This window comes from Nasonia vitripennis, chromosome 1 (genome assembly GCF_009193385.2).
Source record: "Nasonia vitripennis strain AsymCx chromosome 1, Nvit_psr_1.1, whole genome shotgun sequence".
Taxonomy (NCBI): domain Eukaryota; kingdom Metazoa; phylum Arthropoda; class Insecta; order Hymenoptera; family Pteromalidae; genus Nasonia; species Nasonia vitripennis.
Window position 1 is genome coordinate 5,523,858 of NC_045757.1, and position 23,868 is coordinate 5,547,725.

Sequence of the window (23,868 nt, forward strand, 5' to 3'; positions counted from 1 at the left end):
ATTACTCGCAGACGGCAGAAGGAACAAAGAAAAAAATTAATCCGAGTGTTGTATGTCTTGTTGAAACGACAGACGGTTTCGCCTTTTCCCAAGAGGAGGGCGGTACAGTTTCGCAGACCGACGTGATCCGGGCCTACAACACGAATCTGCCCAAGCCCGGTGGCATGTGAACGCGACGGCGTTCGAATGGTGCCGTAGCAAACTCAGCAGCGTCGGACTCTCCTCCACCACGACGATCAACTCCCAGGTGGCCGGATAGCACTGCGGCAGGACTCTTGTCCTTCCTGACATGTCACGCGCGATTATTGTAGGGACGATCGCACGCATGCGTGACGAGAGAGATGTTTTATGCAGAGGCTCGAATTTGCGATTAGGGATTCACTTTTGTCTTTGCGTTTGAATTTTTTAGCTGCTTTTATCGTTAAAAGGCGAAGCGAAGGATTTTTAAATGGAATAATACGGTGAAGAAACTTAGAAATATGAAGTCTCAATTACGAATTCGAGCCTGTATGTGGGTCAGATCTAGCATTGTTGCGATGAACGGAGTATAAATTTTGAAAATCCTGTTTGTATATAAATATGCTTTCGATGTAGCGATGAATGTAATTTTTTTTTCTAGCATTGAGCGATCGAATACAATTATGTGTTAGTTTTTTCACGTATAATTTATAATTATGCCTCTCGTGTGTCTCGATTCCCTTTAAATTATCCCACAGCGCATAATTAATAATGCATATTTATGAAGATATGCGGATTCGAGACACTTTATATAGTCTGTACATAAAAAGGTACCTAATGTATGCTACACGCGATGTATAAAACTTATATTACTATATGTAGGGATGAACGTGTCTTGCGTGTCGCGTAGAATAAATTACTATATTTTTAATGTGGACACGTCGGACTCAATTATCTATTACATACAACAGGGGGTATAACAAAAGCATCGGAATAAAATGTGTAACAATTCAACTTGCATATGTGTAAATGTGAGGTTCACGGCAAAATATAATACGAAACTCGCAACAAGTAGCCGCATTATTAAATATATGTGTCGTATACATATTATACATGTAAAAGTGACAAAGAATTGTATGTGCTGATTATAACATTGTGACCGATTTCGGCAGGGAATAACTAATTGTGTTCTTTCGATGTCATCGATAAATTTCAAACAAAAGTGTCTCTGTATAAATAAGACGACGATGATAACAAGAAAAGAAAAAAAAGATCGGTCGCTATTAGCTCTCGAATACGAGATGATAAGTCGTCCTCGGAGCTATGAACTACACGTTTTTATTAGGCTATTAAATTGAGCTTCTCGTCGATGCGAGCGATGGAGATAAACTCTTTGAAAGTAAGGTCTCTTCTGCCTGGCAGATCGGACGAGATACTGTAAATATTAAGGTATACATACTATATAGTTTACGTTACACTTCTATATTAACTGGAAACAAGTTTTCTCTGAAAGTCATATTTTACGAAGTGTATCTTTGAGAAATTTTCGCGCAATTGATTGTGTTTGTTTTTTGAATTTTTAATACTGCTTGATTTTTGACTAGTCTATACTATTGAGTGAACTAAACCCACTAAAACATCCTAATTTGTAGTCGTACAACTAGATTTTAATCTGTAAATAACTGATGAGTTTTCAAAGCAGATATACGATGATTTCGCGAACTTGATCTAAAGTAAAAAAAAAATTGTCCAGAAACTATAACTGTAAAGTAATTGGAAAAATCCTTACTTTGATACGATCTACTTCTATATTAACGAATTCCAACTAGTTTTTACTAAACTTTTCACGATTATATCGGCAGTTTATATCAAGGCAACCTTTCAGAACTCATTATACTGCATTGAAGAATATTCCCGCTAGGCTGAACTAGATTTTCTCGTCATGCGCGAACGGAGAACCTTTGGAGAATAAATATTCCACCTTATATAATTCTTTTTTACATATACATATATATTATCAAAGATAGCAAACTTGAGAATTTTCTAAATAAATTAATACACGATTAATGAAGAATTAAAGTTTAATAATAATGATAAATAAAAGAAGGATAAACGACGTTTCGATGCAAGTCTCGAGCGCTCGGCGCGAAACGATAAAACTTTCAGAGTAAAACTGTCTATGTCGATGCGCTTCCGAATTCGTGTAAACGTATGATTACTACTTATATATAATGATGTATATGGTAGACGAGTGTGCACATACGGACACAAACGCAGACACATTGACACTGACGCGTATACACGTATTATATACATACACAGACCTGTTTGCGCGAGAACGTCGAGAGACCGCTGTGCGGACCATCATATATATATATATTATACATACTATATATTTATACATTTGACGTGTATATCTTCTTTCCGTACGCGCGTACGGACGTGTGATTATGAAAATGCGTGCGTTTTATGCGCGCGCGCGCATTTCCGCAGCGGAAAGATAAGTTTGAAAAATTCTATAAGAAAGTTGAGGGGGTATCACAGCTCTCGAATGATTATTGGTGATATATTGTACGCGATTTTCTTGTGTTCGAGGTCTTCGAGGTAGGACGGAATTTTAAATGCATTTATAACTGCGTAGAGCATTTTTTTATAAAAAGTATTGCACGAAAAAACATATTTCCATTTTGTTAAATTAGAAGTGACAATTGTGTGAGATGACGTATCTTTCGAGATTTAAATTGTTTTACCCGTGTACTTTAACGTTTCTCGCCTGGAAGGTCCTCGAACACGAGTATTTGAAACTTGGCGCCGGGTCGCCATCAAGTTTCTGCTGATGGAAACCATACAAGAGCTAAACTCGTAGAGCTGCGCCTCGGAAATTCAGATTCAGATTAGTCTCTGTAATCCGCATCATATACATTATATAAAGCTGCAAAGAAAGCCGCGCCTCACTTGTTGTGCATAACAAATAAAAAATCAAGAGAGAGAGAGAGAGAGAGAGTGAGATATAAGTAATAGCCTACGTACGCTTTCGTCTAGTCAAAGAAGGATCGGGACGTGTAATTCGTTTTTCCTTGATCCCATCGCGACGATATGTCCCGCTCGTTCTTTATCCGATCTGTCTTTTCCGTTTTGTTCTCTTTTTCTATGTTATCCGAGATTAAATGATCATTGTGTACGCACGAGGTGTATAGCGACGAACGCTCTCCTTTCGTTTCTATTTTTTACTTCTGCATATATTGCGTTAACAAAATGAAGCATCATGTTATACGTGTCTCATAGGTTCAATACAATAACATTTATTACTAGAAAAAAAGAAGTTTGGCACTTGAAAGCGTAACAACAGTAAGCTGTCATAAAAAAGAGCTACGGTAATATTACATAGAGCGACGAAATGCTTATATATGTATATCGTACAAATCTCACCGGGCTGCGTCGTGTATGATATAAAGTGATTTGCAAAATGTGATTTATGTTACTGTCGATTCGTGGTTATACCATTTCATAGCTTGCATACGTTAGAGGTGCAACGCGTCACGCTTATATCTGAAAGAAAGATTTTGTTTTGTAATCTGTATTATTTTTCAGCTAAGGTTTAGCGTTTAGTTACATGACTCTCGTTGTATGTGTATAACTAGGGACCGCCGCGTCATTTGCATTACTACGAAACTAATCAAATTTCAAACTAAACCGACGATTTGTGAAACAACCATGTTCTCGTATTTGAAAATAAAGAGTAAAGAAATAAAATTTTTATCAAACTAGCTCACAAAGGTCTCGTTATCTTTCTATACACGCACCTATTAATCAACCGCAAACGGTCGGCGGTTCTAGTTGAAGACTCGCGAAGAAGTTGTCCCTATCCTCGCGGTACCGAGCCTTCAGCAGAAATTCCCAGGCAAGCGAGTGACCAGGAAAGTCGTAGCCCTGTTTCGTTTGTCTCTGACAACCCTCCAGCCAGTCGGCAAGTTCATCCACGAGACTAGTGGGACGTCGACGCTTGACTCGATCTCGCCAGTGGTCGCAGCAGCGTTTGGCCAGTTGACGCTCGTGGTCAGTCCAGCTGACCTCCTCTTCTCTCAGCGGGGAGCGAAACCTTTTTTGCGATAAACATTGTATTAAGAAAATACCGATAGCCAATTGCAGAGCTAACTTGATCCTCGGGATCCACTTCCTCAGTCCTCCCTTCTGTCGGATCGCCGGCCTCCGCTGCTTTTCCACAGCTGCTTTTGTGACAGTCCTTTCAGGCTTGTCCGCGTTGCCGCAGAGGCCGAGAAGCCTCACCAGAACGTCACCGACAAAGGGCATAGCTGGAGGACTCGCTTCGGATTTGGACCATGCTCGACGGTACCGTCTCGTCCTCGTGCTTCTGAAAACCTTGCTGAGCTTCTCCATCGTCTCGTACCTCGTGGCGTGTCGAGTCTTCAAGTGTGTCCAAGTGTCTCTCAGTCTGTGTAATCGTACATAAATTCATCACGTGCTGTACGTTCATCATTAGTTTATTAGTTCTAATGATAATTGGTTCTTTTATTCAGAGTTACGGACTTCGCGTCGAGTCTGACCTCGTACAACACCACCACCACCACTGTAAGTCATAACAACGACTCGACACCGCTGTGCCTTGCCAAGAAATACCGTTACGACGCATTCAGCTGAATGCTTTTTATCAATAAACACTGTTCAATGTTAACTATAGATTTTATTCATTGAAATATTTCACAACACCTGTACACAGCCGGCGACTGAAGTCCCGCGACGATCGACCTGGCCGAGTGGAAGTTGCCCAGCAGGAAACACCTCTCCGCAGCGTTGACCAACCTGGCTACTAGTCTGGCTCTCATGTCGACCTTCCTGGCGGCGAGAATTTCACTGGCCGTCAGACAGGCGACCCTGTGAGCGAAGGCGATCCAGGCCCCCAAGTTGGGAGCATCTCTAGAAGCTCGTTGTTTGGCCAGGATCGCGAGCTCGCGTCTCCAGGGTATTCGTAGGAAAAGCTCGCGATCGATTAAGGTCAGTTGGTGGGACAAGGTTGTACTGTCCAAGTCCCAGAGGGTTACCCTGAAGTCCAGTCGTAACAGACGGCGTAGGTGAGATGTTCCGCTGGCAGGAGGTTGTGGACGCTCGTGGTTTTGGTTGGAGAAGATTCGGTTTATGATGCAGTCAGTGGTACTGTCTGTGCTCTGATGGGAATCATAAATTAGTTCTGGAGATTTGAATCGTATAGTACAAGCGATTTTACCTGACATTCAGGATTGCACGATTTTACATTAGTTCTGGATCTTGGCTTTATTTTTCTGCCAAAGACACTTGATCTTCTGGTAACCTTCCCCTTTTCCCTCTCGGCTCTGAACTTACTGAGCCTACCAAGATGTCTCCTGATCTCCCTGTAGGCATCGGTAGCGGCTCGAGGCCTGTACCAGTAGTCCGGAGTCCAGAACAGCACTACCCGACCTCTGGTCGATGCTGTCAAACCGCTGCAACCGCTAAGGTCGGTTAGGGAAATGCTAGCTGCCAGCTGACGTCGCGAAACCGGTAGTCGAAGTTCAGGGTCAACAGGTTGTCGTCGGATCGTGACGCAGCTGTTGGAACGTTGTCGACTTTGACAGGACTCACGGTCACCTGGTTGAACCGACCAGGGACCTAAAGCGTGGAGGAAGTACGTGGCTGTCGATAGGCCGTACCTTCGCAGGTGTTTCTGTTTTCAGGAGGACAATGTCAGTATCAATGTAAGTGAACATCTGTCACCTTATGAGCTCGTATATACCTTGGCAGATTCATCTTTGCATTTTCTCGCGTTCTCCCACACGACAACTCCGGTCTCCACCAATTCGTGAAAATTGACAGGTGGACTGGCTGAAGGATCATTCTTGTATGGTCCCAGACAGAGGCCAGAGTTGCATTTTTCCTCCACCCCAAAACCAAACCGCGATAGTTTGCGAACTATCTTTCCGGTTCGAGCTTCCACTCGTGGCTTTGGTTTGACTTTACTTTTGTTATTGAACTTGGGTATCTTGGAAGGTTTACGACTTGCACAGGTGTTCCTCAAAATATCCGAGCCTGGTTCTTCTATATCCAGTACCACACTGGGACACTGATCTCTGCACAAATCGTTCTTATCCGGTTTGAATTGAAACATATCTTGGAGATCGCTCTTTTGATCTTCCAAGCTTTCCTTCATCGCAGCGGCCAACAGTCTCCGGTCCACGCTTCGTCGATCGTTTTTACGAGCGTATATTACATCGCAAATTTCGCCAGATTGCTGGCTCTTTAGATGCCGAGTTCTAGAATTGGATACCGGGCAACTCTTGTGCGTATTCGGCGAGCAATCTGCCAACTCGTCCCTGACAAGTAAACAATGCACACCACTCAGTCGATCTAAGTATAATCTTACCAGAGCAGATCGCAAAACCTCACTTGATCTCCTTCAAACTGGCATCCGCAAACCTCACGGGCTGAGGTGCATAAGTCCCGTTCATCAGTTCCTGGTACCCAGGTCCCAGGTATAGGTCTTTCTGCGTCCAAGTGGGACCACAGGTGTGATCGCCACCAGCGTACAGTCTCGTTCTCTTTCTAACGCAGCGTCCACTGGCGCCACTGTCGTATTCGCATCCCGAAGACACCAGGTAGCAGGTACTGGCGCAGGTCGAGTTTCCCGCGACCGTCGTCTCGGACAACGAACTACCCAGGCACTTGCGCTCCAGGAGGCGACGAACCCGGTCACGCCAACGACGCCAGTACTTTGCCCTGTTCGCCAGGCCGCCAAGCTCGAAGTATTTGGCCCGGCCGTCGCAGAACCTGCGCTGCGGGTAATCGAGGCAAGCACTTCTTTACCGACCGAGTAAGCACGCTGTTTTACCGACGGAGCAGAGCATTTTTCTATACGTAACCTAACTTTCAACACTTTGCGGTACCTCCTACGAAAGACGCTGAGGGTGATGAATTCGAGAGGATACACCGATATTAGCTCGAGGGTCTCGATGCTCGGATCGATTCCAGGTAGGCACCGGTACAATTCGTTGTTCCTGAACACATCCGTGGCGACCAGAAGCTTCGTTCTGGTGAGTCCAAGGGCGACTTGGCCAAGACCTCGACCATCTCTCGTCGTCTCGGCGAATGGTGACTCCACGAGAATCTTTTCGCCGGCCAGTTCCTCGTACTCGGCCAACAATAGTTTGTGGATCCTGGCGTTCTCCATAACATTAGGCTACTTTCGCGGTCGATCATTTTCCGATATGTGGGAGGAAATGGTCATCGTTTGAGTATCGCGAGATTTAGGATAAAAAAAATGATGGTCCAAATATGGTATACTGGTCTTGAGAAAGAAAAACAAGTTTTCAGGTTAACCGAGTTGGTGTTATTGGGTGTGATGTTGGGAATTGGTCGACTTTCGAACAACTTCATGCTTGTGAAAATGTGAGAGGGGGTTGAAGTAGAGATTTTGAGAATTATTGAAAAAGCGTGTATGTATGTATGTACAGAAAATGTCATAACCGACTAGAGATTATTATAAAAAATTCTGTTACACATTTATTTACATAATCATACAAATATTAAGTACATCTAAGACGTAGAGATTGTATCCTACACGCAGCTTCTTTAGTTGCTTTTTTAAATTACTACATTCTACCGCGGACACTTACGACTAGGCACGCACAAGTAAAAAAAAAATATCTGTGTGTGTGTGTGTATAATAATTCTCGAATCGTCGAAAGAGGACATGTGTGTTTTATAATATATACAAATACGTGTCGTAATGCTCGTAAACGTTTATTATAGCAGTATAATTGTCGATAATGCCCTCTAAAAGAAGAAAAAAACTAATCTTGGCCAACCGGCTCTATAGTCGACCTCTAAGAAAAATACGGAGAATCTTTTTTTTTTTTTGAGAAAAAAAAAAGAAGAACATTAGATTAAGGTACCTACTATGAAATACTTTAAAATAAAGATAGGAAGATTCTCCTCCTCCGAGACACTTTGGTATCGCTTAAGAAAAAAGCTCGCACTTGGTCTGTCGGTTCATCGGACTGTCTTTCGGACATAGGAACACGTCGGAGAACGCCTCGAGATTCGCCACGACGCCGTTGACTTTCAACGAGGTTTCATAAGCGTCGTAGTTATCGTAAATGTCGCCGATTTCGCAAATTCTCTGAAAATAAGGAGGGAGAAAGAAAAAATCATTACTTTTTCGGCTTTATTATCAGGTCATGAAGCAATGAGTCTTATTTAACAGTGTCTCATTATCGTGACTGGGCGGACACGTAATATCGTACATACTGACCTCGGCGTAGGATAAGAAGAACAGCTGCTGCTGGCTCATGTCCTCGAAGCCGGGAAGAAGTTCTGCCGAGGTCTCGGACTCGACCTTACGGTAGGCTTCGAAGGCTGCCCGGAGACCCGTCATCTTCTCGTAGATCTTGTCCACCTGGATGGTGTCCCGGTCTATCACCGACGCCAAGGGTTGATCGAACTTGGACGCTGACTTCTAAAGAGGTTCGTGTGTAAATGAAACGTGACGATAGACGCAGCAATGTTTTTGCACAACGTTCTGTCATACCTTGTAGTTAATCAGCTGATTGGATAAGCACTTCTCCTTCACCTTGTAGGCGTCGATGGTGTCTTTGGACAGACCTTCTATCGTGCGAGTGTAGAACTCGTTGTACTTCAGATTGTCTGTTGACAGGGTACGAACGATTCGATTTGATTATTCCGGCCAGTAGGTTATTTGGAAGATCGTAAAATTAACATTTCGAACGAAGGTTACCTGTGAGACTCACGTAATCGTAGAGGATCGAGCCCAGCATTGATCCGAAGCTTCCGTAGTTGATTGCGCTGGAAATAAAAACAAAAAAGGTCGCGTGATTATTGTCTGATTTGAGACTCGTTTATGGGTCTCCTCAGAGTGACGCATCGGTGTCACAAGGCTCACCTTGGCAACTTGGGGCTGAATAATTTGTACTTGTTTTCGTTCAGGTATTCCGTTGGGAAAACTGAAAAAAGAAACGATTTCCATTATACGCGCACGCACACGTTTCTCCGCAATCTATAAATAAATCGACGGTGACTCACGTATACGATTCGTGTGGCTGTTGACTTCAAAGTGGTACATCAGCGGCACGAATTTCTTGGACATGGTGTTGGGACTGTAACGAAGAAAACCGGTCGGTCAAGCAAAGGATATTGTAAATATTGGAAAAGAAGAGCGATCTAACACTCACTCGAACAGGTGCGGGTGCTTCAATCCTCGTAGCTCGTGGATCAGAGCCCTCCTCCTGTACTTGATGATGTTCTCGAAGAAGTTCGAGTGCAGGTGTAACTGTAAAAGCGCAATCGTACCTTGAGTATATAACTAAAGCAAAATTGACGCAATATTCACGACGAAAAATCGCTCACGTTGCCATAGTAGTTATTGACGAGCTTCCTATCCCTCTGCCAGTCGGGATATCCCACAACGATTTTCAGATGCTTCAGCTTGTTGATGGCGTACGTCTTGGTCTCATTGTCCATCCACTTGGCGTTTGATAGAAGATCCGAGAGGGCCTCGCGTATATTCTGGATGACCTCCTCGGCCTGTGTCGTAAAATCGCGTTTTATAGCCTATAACGTTATATATTTTGGTTCTCTCATAAAGCACGACTTACGTAGACTTTCTGCTCGTGAGGGACGTGCCTCTTGATGTACTCGTAGGTCGCACCTATCAGCTGATTGTCCGATTGCTTTATGCAGAAGGTCGATCTGTCGATTGAAATTTTGATTTTGTCATCGCTGCACAATTTTACGGATGTATTGCGTCGCTGAGCAATAAATTACCTGTCGGGAATATTTTCGAAAAATCGAGCTAAACTCGGACTCAAATACTTGCTGATCTGTGTGAGGAACTTGAAGTGGATGTACTTCTCGACCGTAACCGGTGAAGTTCTGTCGAGAAGCTCGGCCAGTTTGGTGAAGTAATCGAGCTTCTTCAGCACGATGTAGTCGTGCTTGTCTATGCGTACGTTGGCCGTCTTGAGGAGGGAATTCAAGAGCCTCAACCAATCGATCTATTAGACACACGGAGAGATTTTTTTCATTGACGTAAGCTATAAATAATAAACATCCTCGTCGAATTTCCTCGTCGATGCTTACGTGATTCTTCTCGGCTGGTCTCTCGAGCCCTTGATCATCAATAACCGAGTCGTAAACGCTCTGCCAATGCGCGAGCGTCATTTTATTGCCGATCAAGCTGGTCACGTTCTCCTCGAACATTCCCAGCGGCGGTAGAATCTGCGAATCGTATACATAACGAGATCATCGAAAACAAGCTCGTCACATCGAGTTGTGCGCATGCGGTTCCCCAATAGTAAATTTCGTCAACGCAATCGAGTCCGGGATTATTAGCTCACCTCGTGCAGAGCGTTATTGAAGCCGATCACGTCCTCGTAGTCGGTGACGTAGGACTCGGCATCGTCGGGCTGCAGCAGGTTCGACACTATGCCCGTGAGGTTCTTGTACTTGAGCAGACTGTGCACCGAGTAGAAGTACAGGGGCGACGGCGGCATCAGCTGTAACAGGGGCGAAAAGTATTAGTTTTCGTGCGAAGATACACAATCTCGCTAGACTAAACAGCTAACTAAAGCTAATCTAAATTACTCGGCGCAAGAAAAAACAAAAATACTTTTACGTCCGCGCGTAAGCGTATAGATTCAAATCCATCGAAAGAAAGTACGCACATATGCGTCTAAAAAGGCGCGCTAAGCTCGTACGATATGGGCAAAAAAAAAAGCAAAGTATGCAGCATACGTACCGATATAAGATTGACGTCGTCGGAGTCGTCGGCATCATCCTCCTCGGCTCTGGGGTCGCGCGTGACGTGGACGTTGAAGAAGGCGTTCTCGAAGCCCAGAGACGCGTAGAAGTTGTCGATCGACTGCCAATCGAGTCCCTTTTTGTTATCGCCTTTACTCTTCTCGCGACGGAAGAGACTCAGGCCGTCGGACAGCTCCAGCAGACGGGTGAACTCGCGCTTGGTCTTGTGCTCGCCGTCCTCTGTTGGTTCAAAGCATTAGTGACTTTAATTTTGAATTTTGGCCCTAATGGAACGATCGTAAAAATGCCGAGCGAAAGCATTCTGTGGACTCGAGTATTCGGAATAGATAGATTTGGAATAAGCATCGCGTATATAAGCTGGCCGAAAAAAGGATTCGCGAGATATCTCGAATTGGATCGATCTAACGAAATCAAAGGCAAACGCGCTGTATGTATCTCGCGCGGAGTGTGTTTGTTTTGTTTCCGAGAAGCGTAAACGAGTTTGTTGATATTAAAGCGCGCGTGCGAGCGCGATGGTACCGCGTGATTTTACTCACGTTGTTCCATGCAGCTGCGATAAAGCCTCCTCTCTAGTGCCAGAGACTTAGTTTCCTCCTTGTCCGCGGACTGCTGCTCCAAGATTTCTGTGGAATAGACGAGTCAGTGTGATTGGAAATCGATAAAACTCTAATTCATACCTTGAATCTCCTTGGTAATCGACGGCATCTTGCTCTGCTTCCTGCCGCAAGAGTAGCCGTAGAAATCGTCGCAGGGGTTCATGGATTTCTTCACGCTCTTGAGAAACAGTTCGGCTGCGAAGACACAAGCAGATGAGATATCACCTCGTTATCACTTTCTCATAAAACGAGCGACATAAGAAAAATGGTTTATAAGTAGCGAGGGAAACTCGTACCGACGTTGTTGCATCTGTCGTCAGTGCAGACGTTCTCGGTGAACTCGTAGGAGACCAAGTAAGGCGAGGATATCGCTCGCTGTCGATGCCTGTGATAAGCTTCCGTAAAAATCGCTCGCTCATCCTCATCGCTGATTCTCGATCTCCTCGTAGGGATAGCGCTTGCGCAAGCTGCGACGATGAAGCTGAAAAATTTCAATCTTTATAGACGTATACGTTGATGATCGGCTTTCGAGAGGAGATAAAAGCCTTTCGGATATCACTTTTGTATTTTTAGACATTTTTACACCGTTCGAAATCAGCGCGATACCGGATTATTTTTAAGTGCACCCGCCGGTTCGATCTCGATACTTATATAGCACGTAATAAATCACACTGTTTTATTCTAATCCTAACGCGATATACACCACGTGGACGCGATTTTTCGTCGCGGACACAATATAAACGAATCACTGAACTCGATTTTTTTTTCTTTTTCCTCGACGTCGCGCACCAGGCCGCAGGAAAATGGAAAAACCTTCAGCAGACTCACAGGAGAAAGAGCCGAGACGAGGCGGCGTGGTTACTGTGCCTCGGCTTCATTTTTCTTCTCTCTCTCTCACTCTCGTAATACACACTACTTATACTCTCGTGGGGGCCAAAGAGAGCGCGCCGTGAGCGCGCGCGCTTTTCAGATCGCGATAGTAGCCACTGCTATACTGGATCATCATCGGGAAGGACGCGCCATTTTATATCTATAATTTTTATCGCTCTCCGCTCGCGCGCGCCGCTTCTCTCTCTCTTTCTCTCTCTCTCTCTCTCTCTCTCTCTCTCTCTCTCTCTCTCTCTCCACTACTCTCGCGCTGCTCATCGCTCGTCGCGTCGTTTCACGTTCGTTCGTTACGCGCGTTATGCCGAGTGTAGCGTCAGACGTTTCTTCTTTTTTTCTCTCTCTCTCTCTCTCTCTCTCTCTCTCTTTCTCTCGTATGGTATATATAGTACGGACTTGGTTTTTACATTTAATTGAGCGGAACTGGATATAGGGAGGACTTCCGATTTGCTGACGACCATTGCGTCAGATTTTTTTCGTATACGTTACGTCTGTACGAAGTGTCGCCGTCGCCGGTGCTGATTAATTTATGCGAGGTATGCGGGTATGCTAATGATTTACGCGCGCCTGTACATACCTGCTTATTATTCAATTAGCAGAAATGCGACAGTGTGTCATTTATTGGAGGCGTTGATTATTTCACGTAACTCGGTGTATGTAATGTATAGAGTTATAGCTTCGGATGTGAAAGTATATATAGCGCGCTTAACGCCGCGTGAAAACTGCTTCGCATACGATTTCCCATCAGTAATTGGTTACAGCTTTTTTTTTTCCTGAAATTGCGTGCTGTACTCGCATTCCATCGCAATCGACGAAATGTTGACGAGATTTAATGTATCCAACGGTGAAAGCTCATCATTCATGCATGTAGGAACAATTCTCCAGCTGAGGGCAGTGCAAACATTATAATAATCCGTGACTCATTGTGTTTATACACGAATCCGAAGCATAGTTACCAACTGATATTTCGATGTTGTCATCGCTATTGCATCTGATCGAAAAAAGGGACGCGCGACTCATTTATTGTGACGACGACGACGACGAGCGGAGAGTATATACTATATACCCATATGTATACGTAGATACATCGAGCGAGGGAGAAGAAGCTTTATCTTATCTCCGGGGCCGCTCGCGTGTTACGTCAATTACGCATCTCCGTAACTCAATGAATTCGCGCAGTGCACCGCGCGCGGTGAGTTATTGCTTCGATATATATTTCGACACTCGCGCGCATATTCGATGAAAAATATCCATTATACTTATGCTCTTTTCTTCAAACCGATATATCATCAATGCAATTGGAAATCGCTCGACATTGCGCAATCCCTATATACGTACGTATATTTGTGTATATAACAATCGATGCGCATTTGGGCGAAAATACACGACGATGTGTGATTCCTCGAGAGGGAGTGAGAGAGAGAGAGAGAGAGAGAGAGAGAGAGAGAGAGAGAGAGAGAGAGAGAAGCACCGATAAGGATTTATCTCGGGCCGCCAACACCACTATCTAGTTTTCGTGTACAAACACATGTACATGGGATATAGCTATGCGCTATGTGTATAGGAGAAAAACAAGCCGAAGGAGCTCTAGCGAAGAAAGCGCGTCTCTCGCGCTTGAAATGCCGGACTTACAGAAGGAGGAGAGCTGAGCTTCCCTACGTGCGTCAATCCGAATTGATGGGCGTGTGTGTGTGTGTGTGTGTGTGTGTGTGTGTGTGTGTAGAAGATATACACTCATGCGTCAAAGCAGCGTATAGCGCGAGATCTATGAGAGTTAGGAGAGAAAAATTGAAAACACGCGGCAAGTAGGTCAAAGTCAATATCCCCTATCTTCAGTCGGCTCGATTTTTTACGATCGTTCATAGTGCACGCACACTCACACGCGCGTGAGTAAAACGAACCGAAACGTTCGAAGTATACGGAATGCATATTATCGGTCATAAGATCGGTATCAGCTCTGATCGGGATAATCCGCTGTGTGTTTACTCGGTCGGATGCTGTGATGAGGTCGATGATCGGTGAAAGCCGTTATAGCGAATGAAAAGAACGTTCGAAGAAAAAAAAAAAATGTTCTAAATGTAAGCTTGAAAACTATGATTTGAATTGAAGATCGCTTCCTGGAATTGCATACTACAAGCGATCAATGTTGATATTACTAGCGTTGGATTGCAGTTGTCGAACGTCGGGAAATAAACGGAAATATAAGCGTCAACAGTATCGAAAATCGAAACGTCGATGCAGTGCCATCCCTCGCGAAAGAAATCCAGACGCTTTCCAATGCTCGCGTCGAAATCATGCAGCTATCGAGCATCAAATTCTACGCACAAACTTTGATTTTTCTTCTGGTTTTCCTCTACTCCAATCAGCGGACACTGGCCGCGATAGACCGTATGATCGAATCACTGATAAAGCAGGTTCGCGTTCATCAAGTGATTTATCTGATCAACGATGTGAAGTACCCGGGACAAGAGAACGCGATCGTTCAGAAGATATCCAGCCGTTATCCGACTCAGATTCTGAGTTTCGATCATACGGGACAGTACATAATAATGAACAGATCGAGCATTTTGTTCGTCAGTTCGCTCGAGACGACGGAACCACCTTACGATGTCGAGCTGGAATTCACGAAGAATCTGCGAAACATGGCCTGGGATACCTTCAATTCGAGATTTCTGCTGTTCGTCTTGGGTCAGAATAAGGACAGAAATTTGGACTACCTACTGAAATTCGCGTGGAGGCAAGAGTTGATCAACGTAATCTTGTATCAAGTGGACGTTGAAGCAGCCCCTCCCAATTTAACAATCGGCTATTCAAATCCTCTATCTGCTCCCGGACTAGTACATCAATACAATCCATTCACACGGGACTACCATCGAGAGCTATTCAATCCCAACATGACGTTCTATCCCAACATGCTTCTCGATTTGCACGGCTACACGTTGAGCATTGGTCTCGTGCACTACCCTCCCTACTCTGACATAGTGCAAGATGAGATCACTCAAGTGGTGAAATACAAGGCTGTCTTTGGCAAACTCATCACGACCATCAGAAAGGCTTTGAACTTCACGATCAGCCCAGTTATTCGACCTCTATCCGCCTATGGTGTGCTGCTGAATAATGGCTCCGCTACCGGCATGCTGGCCGATGTGAAGGACGGGAAACTGGACATCATCGCCTTTGGAGGCTTCCACCTGTACTCACCGTTTACCTTTATGGTTCGTATAGTTAAATTTGCGCGTGGACTCGTACGAGATTTTACATTGATCCCGCCTACGCAGCTCGACAGAACGTCGTACCTCAGCATGGAGGAAGCCTGTCCCGTGGTCCCGATGATCCCCACGACGTACATCCTCTTGGACATTAGCTTCGTCATCACCTGTCTGAGCATCGTCATCCTAATCATAGCTATCTGGCTCTTCACCTTCATCCTGAAACCCGACAAGCGCAACACCATCATTTGGCATCCTCTGAGCTTAGGTCTGATGATCCTCGGGATTCCGATTCCTGGCCAACCCATCAAGCTACGCGAGAGACTAGTCTACGGCTGTATCCTCATGGTGTCGCTCTTCTACTCGTCGAACGTCGTTGCCCAACTGACGAGCATCAACTTGGACACCGACTCTTTCAAGGAGTTCACGAGTTACGAGGACTTGGAAATATCAGACCTCATCCCTGTCGTCCATCCCAACATGTTCAACATGACCTTCTCGGACGGCAACGAGGTGTTGGTAAAGTGAGTATGCGGCTTGCTTTAAAACCAAATTATCATCAGAGCATCGTCCCAAATCTTCGAATCCCTTAGGTTGGGCAAACGCGCGATAAGACAACCGAACTACGTGCAATACTGTCCCGAGCGACTTCTGGCCAAGGCAGACGTGGTCTGCGTCATAGAGGACCTCTGCGCGCGTTTCCTCATCAAGCAAAGTCGCACCTCTTTTGGCAAGCCCAGAATGAAGTTCGCCAAGCCTTGTTTCTGGTCGGCCATTCGAGCCTACATCCTACGAAAAGCCTCGCCCTACACCTCCCGCTTCAACGACATAATCATGCGCGCCGTTGAGTCAGGCATCCACACCAGGTGGTGGCTCGAATACACCGGCGAATCGAAGAACATGTCCAAGGCAATGCTGGGCACAACCGACGAGGGTGACATCGTGAATCAGCTGAAGGACACCACCTACAAAAGCGACTTCTTCCTCCTGGGGTTCGGCTGTCTCGTCGCCGCTTTCGTCTTCGTCGGTGAGCTCTTCATCTTCAGGTGGAGAACCAAAAGAGCCTCGCAGGTAAAAGTCCTCAAGGTCAAGGTCGACGGTGATGACGATTAGAAATTATATACACGCTGTACTCGATATGGAATTCGAATAAAAGTTATATCTCTCTATCCTTGAACCCGGCAATGCCTCTGTGTGATGTAGTATCGATCGCTTTCTGTGTAAATGCGCGCAATTATGCGAAGAAAGAGGCTTGGCTCTTATCGCGCGCTACCACTGAATTATTGCACTGTTTCAAAGTGCGAGGCAATAATTTTCATCTTGCGGCCCCTTGGAATCCGCGGTAATGACATGTATGCACGCGGATCGTAAAAATATATGTACACACTATATAGTTTATGTTGACAGCTGCGAATTACCGAGGGGCGATGTCGATATATGTGCTTATGTAAATGCGAGAGGATGACAATGTCAAAACTCGGATGAATTCCACAAGGCTGGAATTTATCCGCGTGTGTGATTGTAAAATCTAGACTTTCGGAAAGTTTATCCGGCAGGAAAGTTTTTCGGTTGGATCGGCTATCTAGTAGCTGCTCTAAAATGCAGCGGATTTTCCGATGTGGAATTTTCGGTTTCCTTCTAGCTGTTACTCACAGCGCGTATACTTGAACTGTCGCCTGTTCTTGAGCCATACGCGATGCATTTCTCGTCGAAGCGAATTAATCATCGCAAAGAGCATAGATACGCTCGTTATCGCTCGCAATGCAGCAGCAGCTCTCTTTCGAAAGTTCGCCGTGAAAAATCATAATTGTGCATGCTGACTCGGTAAAAGCCTCCTACTACAGCTATAATTACACGAGAGAGAGAGAGAGAGAGAGAAAAAAAGATGTCTTTATCAACTCGTTAGCATTGTTCAGTGACGCTGTCACGATTTTTTATCTCAATAGTGCCGGCTTATCGGGCCTCGCTATCGAAAAGCCAAGAGGAGATTGTATTTATATATACATACGTATACGGCGAACGAATACTCGAAATCAATGACGGAAACCGCATCCGAGACTGCTTCCTCTCTCCCTCTGACGTCGTCGACTTCCGACCGATGAAATTTCGATCTAGAAATTGCGTTAAAAAAAAACTTGTAGCTCATTACGCAAATCGAGCAATTAATTTGGATGATGAACCGCATAAGAAGGCGACAAAATTTCGCAAGTCCCTCCGCTGGGGTCATGAAAGTTCGCCGATAAAGAGGCTGATAACTGACCCACCGTTCGACGCATAAAAGCATTCGCCGAATCGATTGTCGAACTTTTCAAGTTGCTTTCTCTTTCGCTATACACGCGATGACGTCTCATCGCGGCGTTCTCTCGACAGGCCTCTTTGCAATAACAATAACAATAATAGCAGGGCTTGTTCGGGCCTCGGAGATACCTTCGGCCGAGGCCGATTTTTTGCGGAAACAGGAGGTGGTGTTCCAGCTGCTGTGGAGCAGCAGAGAAGCTCCGAAGAATCATCCCGAGGTTTTCGAACGGCTGAGGAACTACAAGCTTGAAGACGTCGGTGCCGCTTGCGAGAACCATGTGAGTGTGTGCGCGTGTGTGTGTATACACGCGCGTAATTCTTGGGTACAGCTATACTGATTTTTACGCATATATATCTATGTGTATCGATAGAGATTATACATATACGCATATCGACGCGAGCACGTGCCGACGATTTTTTGTTTTCTGTCTTGATAAATCTTTCACAAACTTGTCAAACTTTTTTCTTCCTTTACAAGTATGAGCTCTTGAACATGCGTCTGATGAAACGCAAGAAATGAATTGAATGTATACCCCGTAGACCCACGCCAAGGAGTTCGAGAATCATCTGCACCGGTTTCAAGCTGTGTCGCAAGACGAGCCGTTTGCCGCTTTTCGAGATGAACACGTGGACGAGGTGCGATTGCTGTTCGATGTTCTCCTGTGCGCCAAGAGCTTCGACGAATTCGCTGCTCTGGTTGCCTGGTCCCATGCAGGAAAGGTGCCTCAGGTCGCCTGGATTCACGCTTTCGCCATGGCCTTGGCTCACAGGAAGGACACCAGAGGATTGAGGCTGCCGAACCTGTACGAGATCGTACCGCATTACTTCTTCGAGACGGAGGTGATGGTCAAGGCGTATCGGGCTAAGACTGGGGAGATCGAGGGTGAGATTGAATTTTTTAAATTGGTGGAGTAGAACGAGAGTATTTTACATCGATCGAGTGTAGGTGTCGGTGACGAGTACGTGATAGAAGCGAACCACACAAGCCACACCGAGTCCACGGATTCCCAACTGAACTACTTTCGGGATGACGTCGGTCTCAACCAGTTCTACTTCCAACTGCACAACCAGCTGCCCTTCTGGCTGAGTTGTGAGGAGAAAAATTGTAATAGTAACGGCATACCCAAGCACCTACGGGGCGAGTTGTACTACCACGTGCACAAGACACTTTTGGCCAGGTACGAACTCGAGCGGCTGTCTCTGGGTCTGGGACGTGTGGAGGACATCGACTGGGAGCAAGGAATCTCCACTGGATACCGGTCCGGGATGACTCATCTGAATGGGTGGCCGGTACCGGATAGAGAGCCAGGAGCTCGCCTACCCGTCTCCAAGTACAAGTTCCTGGAGGTGAGTACACACGCTCGAAACAATTTTTCTTTAAATCGGCAAGTTTCTCTTATCAGGAAGTCAAGCACTACGAGTCGCGACTGTCGAAGGCGATCGATTTGGGCGAACTGCGCACTGGTTCTAGCTTCAATAAGAAGCTGGACGAGTCCTCGAGCTTCAACGATCTCTGTAACGCCCTCCAAGGTAACAATGACTCACCGCAACCGAAGCTCTACGGTTCGTTGGATCGGTTGTATCGACGACTGCTCGGCTTCGCCCCGGAAGTAACCGGGAAGAAATCGGGACAAGTCGCAGCCCTGGAAATGTCCTGGACCAGCCTGAGAGACGCGGGATTCTTCAGGATGAACAAGAGGATACTCGACTTGGGACTCAGGTGAGGTCTTGGCAAGGGAGTTTACATCTTGAGAAACATGAGATCCTGTGTCCAGGTTCAAACGCAACTTGCCGGTCTACACTCCTGCAGATCTCGGATTCGACGGGATCAGGATAGACTACGTACACCTGGACAAGCTCGTCACCTACTTGGACTCGTTCGAGTCGACTCTCAATCATCCGCGAGTACACTATTTCGCGGATGATTCCGCGGCTCGTAAAGAGTCTTGCGGTCCCAAGACGACGGTGATGGTTAGACAGCAGAGATTGAACCACAAGGCTTTCGCGTACCAGATTGGCGTCACCAGCGAACGAGTGACCAAGGGAGTTGTGAGAATTTTCCTGGGACCCAAGGTCGACGCGCGTGGAAACGAGTTGGACTTGGAGGATAGTATCGAGCAGTTTTACGAGCTGGATCGGTGGATCGTCGATCGTAAGTACCGATGACCGGTTTTGGACATGACTGTTGATTCGATTCACACATGCGATCTTTTATTCTTCAGTAAAACAGGGAAGCAACAAGCTGGACCGCAGCAGCAACGACTCGCCCTACTACTCGTCTGATCCTCAATCCAGTGAAGCTTACAACCGTGACATCGTTCGCGCCCTTCGCACAACCGATGAAAACTTGGCTCGTGATATCGTTCACTCGCGCAAACTTCATTTAGGTCTACCTCGACGTCTGCTACTGCCTCGAGGCAATCGATCCGGACTCGGTCTAAGACTTGTCGTCTGTCTTCACGGACTAGACGGAGCTAAGGTAGACAAGCTGGACGAGGAAACCCTGTTTGGTGGACTGGCTCTGGATGGACGTGATTTGGGCTTTCCATTGGACAGACCGATTGGTGGAGAAGGATTTGAAAGGCTGAGAAATTTTATGGTTAAGGATATCAAAGTTTTCCATGAGGATGTAAAGGACGTAGAGAAAGATTGAGCGGAATGTTGTGCAATAAAAACGGCGGATTTGTCAAAAAGCAATAAGGGTGTGTATTTGAAAAGTATCAACCCTTCGATCGACAAGATGCTCTTATTCATATAAGTGTAGTACTTATAGTATTTAGTGACTTACAACGTATTTACAAAAACTTGTCGTTACAAACATTCGAGGTCCGCCGGAATATTTCTAAACTCTTCTAGCTAAGATAACGTATTAAAAAAGAACTTGTGGAACCGTGGTAAAATCAGTTCACTGGTTTAATAGAGATAGCGAGAAATGGTTTTGCGTCACAATCGCAAACGATCCGTGCATTGGTGAACAAATACTAGGCTAGATATTTCTATCGCCAGCGGTAGAATGGTTACATCAGTCGTTGAGCCGTTTAATAAAAATCGAGAAAGTCATGCGAGAATTACATACGTGGCACTTAAATCGTTAAACAGCTTTTACTACATGAATACATATAACAATCATATGTATATACAAAACGAATATGGATAAATATCGTTATCTACACAATGACGTACATACCGTCGAATATGTACATTATATTCTCGTAAAGCTTACAAAATAGCTGTATGCAATTCACGCACGAATCGTACAAAACATTATTCAGCAACCTCTCAAAGTAAAAAATATCGTCAAATCTAACTTGCTGTGTTAACCTGCTTATACGTAAAAAAAGATACTGCCACATTTCCGTCGGTGGTATATCAAGACAACGCGCGATCCACGCGACTGTTTATATGCAGCTCACTTGTCCGCCGTCTTTTTTCTCTTGCTGCTCATGATCAGCTGTGCTACACCTGCAATCTTGGGTCACGTCATAGCTGAAGTTTCCGAGACCTTTCTGCCCCGATTGGCTTTTTTTTGTTTTATGCTCTCGGTTGCGCTATCGTTGTCCGAGACGGACGAATCTCGCAGAGACTTGCGACCTCCGGCAGCACCTCGACCTGCGTTGCGCTCCTCGTTCTCTGATCCAATTGACTCGCGATTTGACTTCCGCCTTTGACGCTGCGGTGCCTGGTTGTGCGATTCCATGGTCTCGCGCAGGTGCTTGCGCTTGGCCTCCCAGAACATCTCCTGACGTTGAGCTATATCTGGATACCTTTCTGAAAAGTCCTTGCTGGGGTTGACTATCAGCCGCCAGCCTTTTTTCGGCTGATGTTTCGCTATGTTGGTGAAGATTTCGCGAATCTCCTCGGCAGGCAGTTTGACCACAGAGGAGACCGCTCGCCTGTCGACGAACTCGTGCTCGGTGAAGGACAAGAGCTGCAAAAAGATCAATAAAATTAATATTATATGATTATTTTGTAGAATATTCAAGAGGATCTGAGAATTACATACAATATAGTCCCTGGCTCTACACATGAGCTCGGCAGGAATTCCGCTGTGAGCGGACATAGTGTCTTTGGGATAAATCAATTCACTATTCACCACCCAGTTGCCTTGTACAAGAACAGCCACTTGTTGCAGGTACTTCAAAATGGCGTTCGTCTCGTGTTCAGAAGCCAAGATAGTTCTGAGTTGAACGAAAGACATGACTTTGGCTGTAAATAAATACGAATTGATTAATAAATATTTAAATTTTAGACTAATTCAAATTTCTAAATTAGCTTGAAATTTCTTACCATCCTTCATTAATATTCGAACTTGATCAAGTAAAGGCAGTGTACGTATGTAGCTGAGAGAGGTTGTGTGACTTGGTATGTTAGCCTTTGAAAATTGTTCCTCCTTTATGGGAGGTGCTAACAGGTCCAAATATTGTTTTGAGCTTAAATTTAAATTGTTTACAGATTCATCATTTGTGCCACAAATCATTTCCATTCTCGTTAACTGAAAATAAATTTAAATTATAAATAAATTGAGTATTAGCTAAAGCTGATTTTAGTCTTCATCACAAAATTGAAATATACCTCAGCTAAATTACTGTTTGCTGGTTTGTAGTCACATTTAATCCATTGTTCCTCCATACTTTTTTTGGCACGAGTTTGAAAAGATTGTTCTCTCATCTTTTTGATGAAATCTGGTACGTTTCTGGCAAATGTAACGTTCACTTGCTTTGCTGGCTCATCTTCCTCTTCAGCATCTGCATAAACACATATCATAATCAAAAATTAAAACTATTACAGCTAAAAGTATACAAAATAAAAAAAACTTGCCTTCCCCATCATTCTTTCCATCGTCTTTCCCTTTCTTATCTATTCTATCGAGATAATTAAACTGAGGACGCATTTGGATGATACCCTTCAATGGAGTCAGATGAAATTCACCATCCTGATAAATTCCAATTGCATAATTATCACAGCTTGGCAAGGCTCTGGATGATTGCAGTACTATTTTGTCCATCATATGACTGTTAACAACATTTGCATAATTAATTTTAGAAACTTGTATTAACAGAAAAAAAAAACCAATCGCACAAACCTGTCAAAAATCCTTTCATCCTCTTCATCACGCTTTGAAGGCAATACAGCAGTAGCTGCAATAGCTTGACCTCTGTTGGTATTGTAATGAGGATCATTTGTATTTATTTCAACCTCAATTGCAACTTCTTGATTGTCTGGTTTTATGTTAGTTTTGATAAATGTGGCATTATCATAGCCGTCAGATGCTGGCTTCATTGGATATTGGAAAATAAAGAGTTTGTCGTTTAATCTTTTTGACAAATATACTGGAATCTAAAAATAATAAAAAATTACATGTCATAAGATTTATAATACTTTAACTAATATCAAACAGTTACTTGTATAAATACAATCCATATTTAGACCTTTTTTTAAAAGTAAATCTAATAATTTTTTAAAATTTCTTAATTCATAGATTAGCGTGAATATTCAAATTCAGGTTTCCAAAGACTTACTTTTATTATTACCCTACTTTAGTAAAAATAGTATCTAACACTCAATAAAATTTTGAAAAAATATTTCATCAGGTATTTTAACCTTAAATCCTAACCTCCCTCTAAGCTGATAATAATCGTCAGAATTGCTTGATAGCGAGTGAAATCGATTTTTCGTGTTGTAAAAACTCACCTCCTTCACTACTGGATCACCGTCATCCTCCATCGCTTCGGGCTTTGACATTTTTTTCGCTATTGCGTCAAGAATCCCGGTTTACGGGAAAGCCAGGATGCGTGTTTTTCCCCGACTTGATGCGAGGCCCGACCCCACGTTTAAAGTTAAGATAATCTTATGAAAACTTGATCTGCGACGAGATTTATAGATACTCGTCAAAAAGATGACTTGGAATAAAGGGTGCTTTACGAATTACAGATAACTGAACTGGAGCTCGTCCCGCGAGTTGATCTCTCTCGATCTTTTCTCCTCTGATCCTCGATCCTCTGAAGCGTCTGTCCTGTCCTCGGTTTCTCCCTCAATGGTGTCCTGGGCCCTAATGGGATATGCGTTGGATGGCTGGAGTGGTGAAAGGGTCCGTCGTACTTTATGCGCATGCGTTG

The 23,868-nt window shown here is 44.6% G+C and overlaps 6 protein-coding genes across 13 annotated transcripts in view; 3 read left to right on the plus strand and 3 right to left on the minus strand.

Moving 5' to 3' along the window:
• Positions 1-4,652, plus strand: part of LOC100115967 (probable phospholipid-transporting ATPase IA) — a 31,299-nt gene extending 26,647 nt beyond the window's left edge. For 4 of the 6 annotated variants that reach the window (XM_016988288.3, XM_016988266.3, XM_016988276.3 and 1 more), the window contains one exon: positions 73-3,726. In XM_016988288.3, the coding sequence (XP_016843777.1) occupies positions 73-170 (98 nt within the window). In that variant the 3' untranslated portion in view covers positions 171-3,726. Of the gene's footprint in view, positions 1-72; positions 3,727-4,496 lie in introns of those variants that run through there. The other 2 variants (XR_001729538.3, XM_016988290.3) reach the window with 2 other exon arrangements.
• On the minus strand, positions 3,238-7,343 carry LOC100678770. 3 transcript variants are annotated; one of them, XM_016988299.2, is made up of 8 exons: positions 6,873-7,343; positions 6,376-6,786; positions 5,726-6,302; positions 5,201-5,656; positions 4,687-5,141; positions 4,115-4,411; positions 3,762-4,057; positions 3,238-3,507 (listed from the first exon to the last, which is right to left on the minus strand). In XM_016988299.2, the coding sequence occupies exons 1-7, from the start codon at positions 7,154-7,156 to the stop codon at positions 3,769-3,771; spliced, it is 2,769 nt and encodes a 922-aa protein (XP_016843788.1). In that variant the 5' UTR covers positions 7,157-7,343; the 3' UTR covers positions 3,238-3,507; positions 3,762-3,768. The 3 variants fall into 3 exon arrangements, with proteins under 3 accessions (XP_016843788.1, XP_016843793.1, XP_016843792.1); XM_016988304.2 differs by having other exon boundaries at positions 6,376-6,761; positions 6,854-7,343; XM_016988303.2 differs by having other exon boundaries at positions 6,376-6,756; positions 6,849-7,343.
• Positions 7,344-7,462: 119 nt separating this feature from the next.
• LOC100115887 (endothelin-converting enzyme 1) lies at positions 7,463-12,364 on the minus strand. The gene is made up of 17 exons (XM_031922274.1): positions 12,189-12,364; positions 11,657-11,841; positions 11,442-11,555; positions 11,301-11,387; positions 10,742-10,983; positions 10,341-10,499; positions 10,084-10,221; positions 9,769-9,998; positions 9,600-9,693; positions 9,352-9,528; positions 9,177-9,274; positions 9,028-9,101; positions 8,888-8,948; positions 8,723-8,790; positions 8,516-8,631; positions 8,240-8,443; positions 7,463-8,107 (listed from the first exon to the last, which is right to left on the minus strand). Exons 1-17 carry the CDS (start codon positions 12,236-12,238, stop codon positions 7,946-7,948), a joined length of 2,259 nt encoding a protein of 752 aa, XP_031778134.1. The 5' UTR covers positions 12,239-12,364; the 3' UTR covers positions 7,463-7,945.
• A 1,942-nt stretch (positions 12,365-14,306) lies between these two features.
• Positions 14,307-16,631, plus strand: LOC107980803. Its single transcript, XM_016983235.3, has 3 exons — positions 14,307-15,460; positions 15,524-15,978; positions 16,048-16,631. Exons 1-3 carry the CDS (start codon positions 14,540-14,542, stop codon positions 16,565-16,567), a joined length of 1,896 nt encoding a protein of 631 aa, XP_016838724.2. The 5' UTR covers positions 14,307-14,539; the 3' UTR covers positions 16,568-16,631.
• A 103-nt stretch (positions 16,632-16,734) lies between these two features.
• LOC100115809 (arylphorin subunit beta) lies at positions 16,735-20,449 on the plus strand. The gene is made up of 6 exons (XM_001600380.5): positions 16,735-18,030; positions 18,293-18,635; positions 18,699-19,099; positions 19,156-19,472; positions 19,528-19,904; positions 19,975-20,449. Exons 1-6 carry the CDS (start codon positions 17,794-17,796, stop codon positions 20,403-20,405), a joined length of 2,106 nt encoding a protein of 701 aa, XP_001600430.1. The 5' UTR covers positions 16,735-17,793; the 3' UTR covers positions 20,406-20,449.
• On the minus strand, positions 20,435-23,820 carry LOC100115768 (DNA-directed RNA polymerase III subunit RPC5). The gene is made up of 7 exons (XM_001600349.5): positions 23,444-23,820; positions 22,836-23,089; positions 22,571-22,764; positions 22,325-22,497; positions 22,040-22,244; positions 21,756-21,958; positions 20,435-21,680 (listed from the first exon to the last, which is right to left on the minus strand). Exons 1-7 carry the CDS (start codon positions 23,492-23,494, stop codon positions 21,228-21,230), a joined length of 1,533 nt encoding a protein of 510 aa, XP_001600399.1. The 5' UTR covers positions 23,495-23,820; the 3' UTR covers positions 20,435-21,227.
• Between the last annotated feature and the right edge of the window lie 48 nt (positions 23,821-23,868).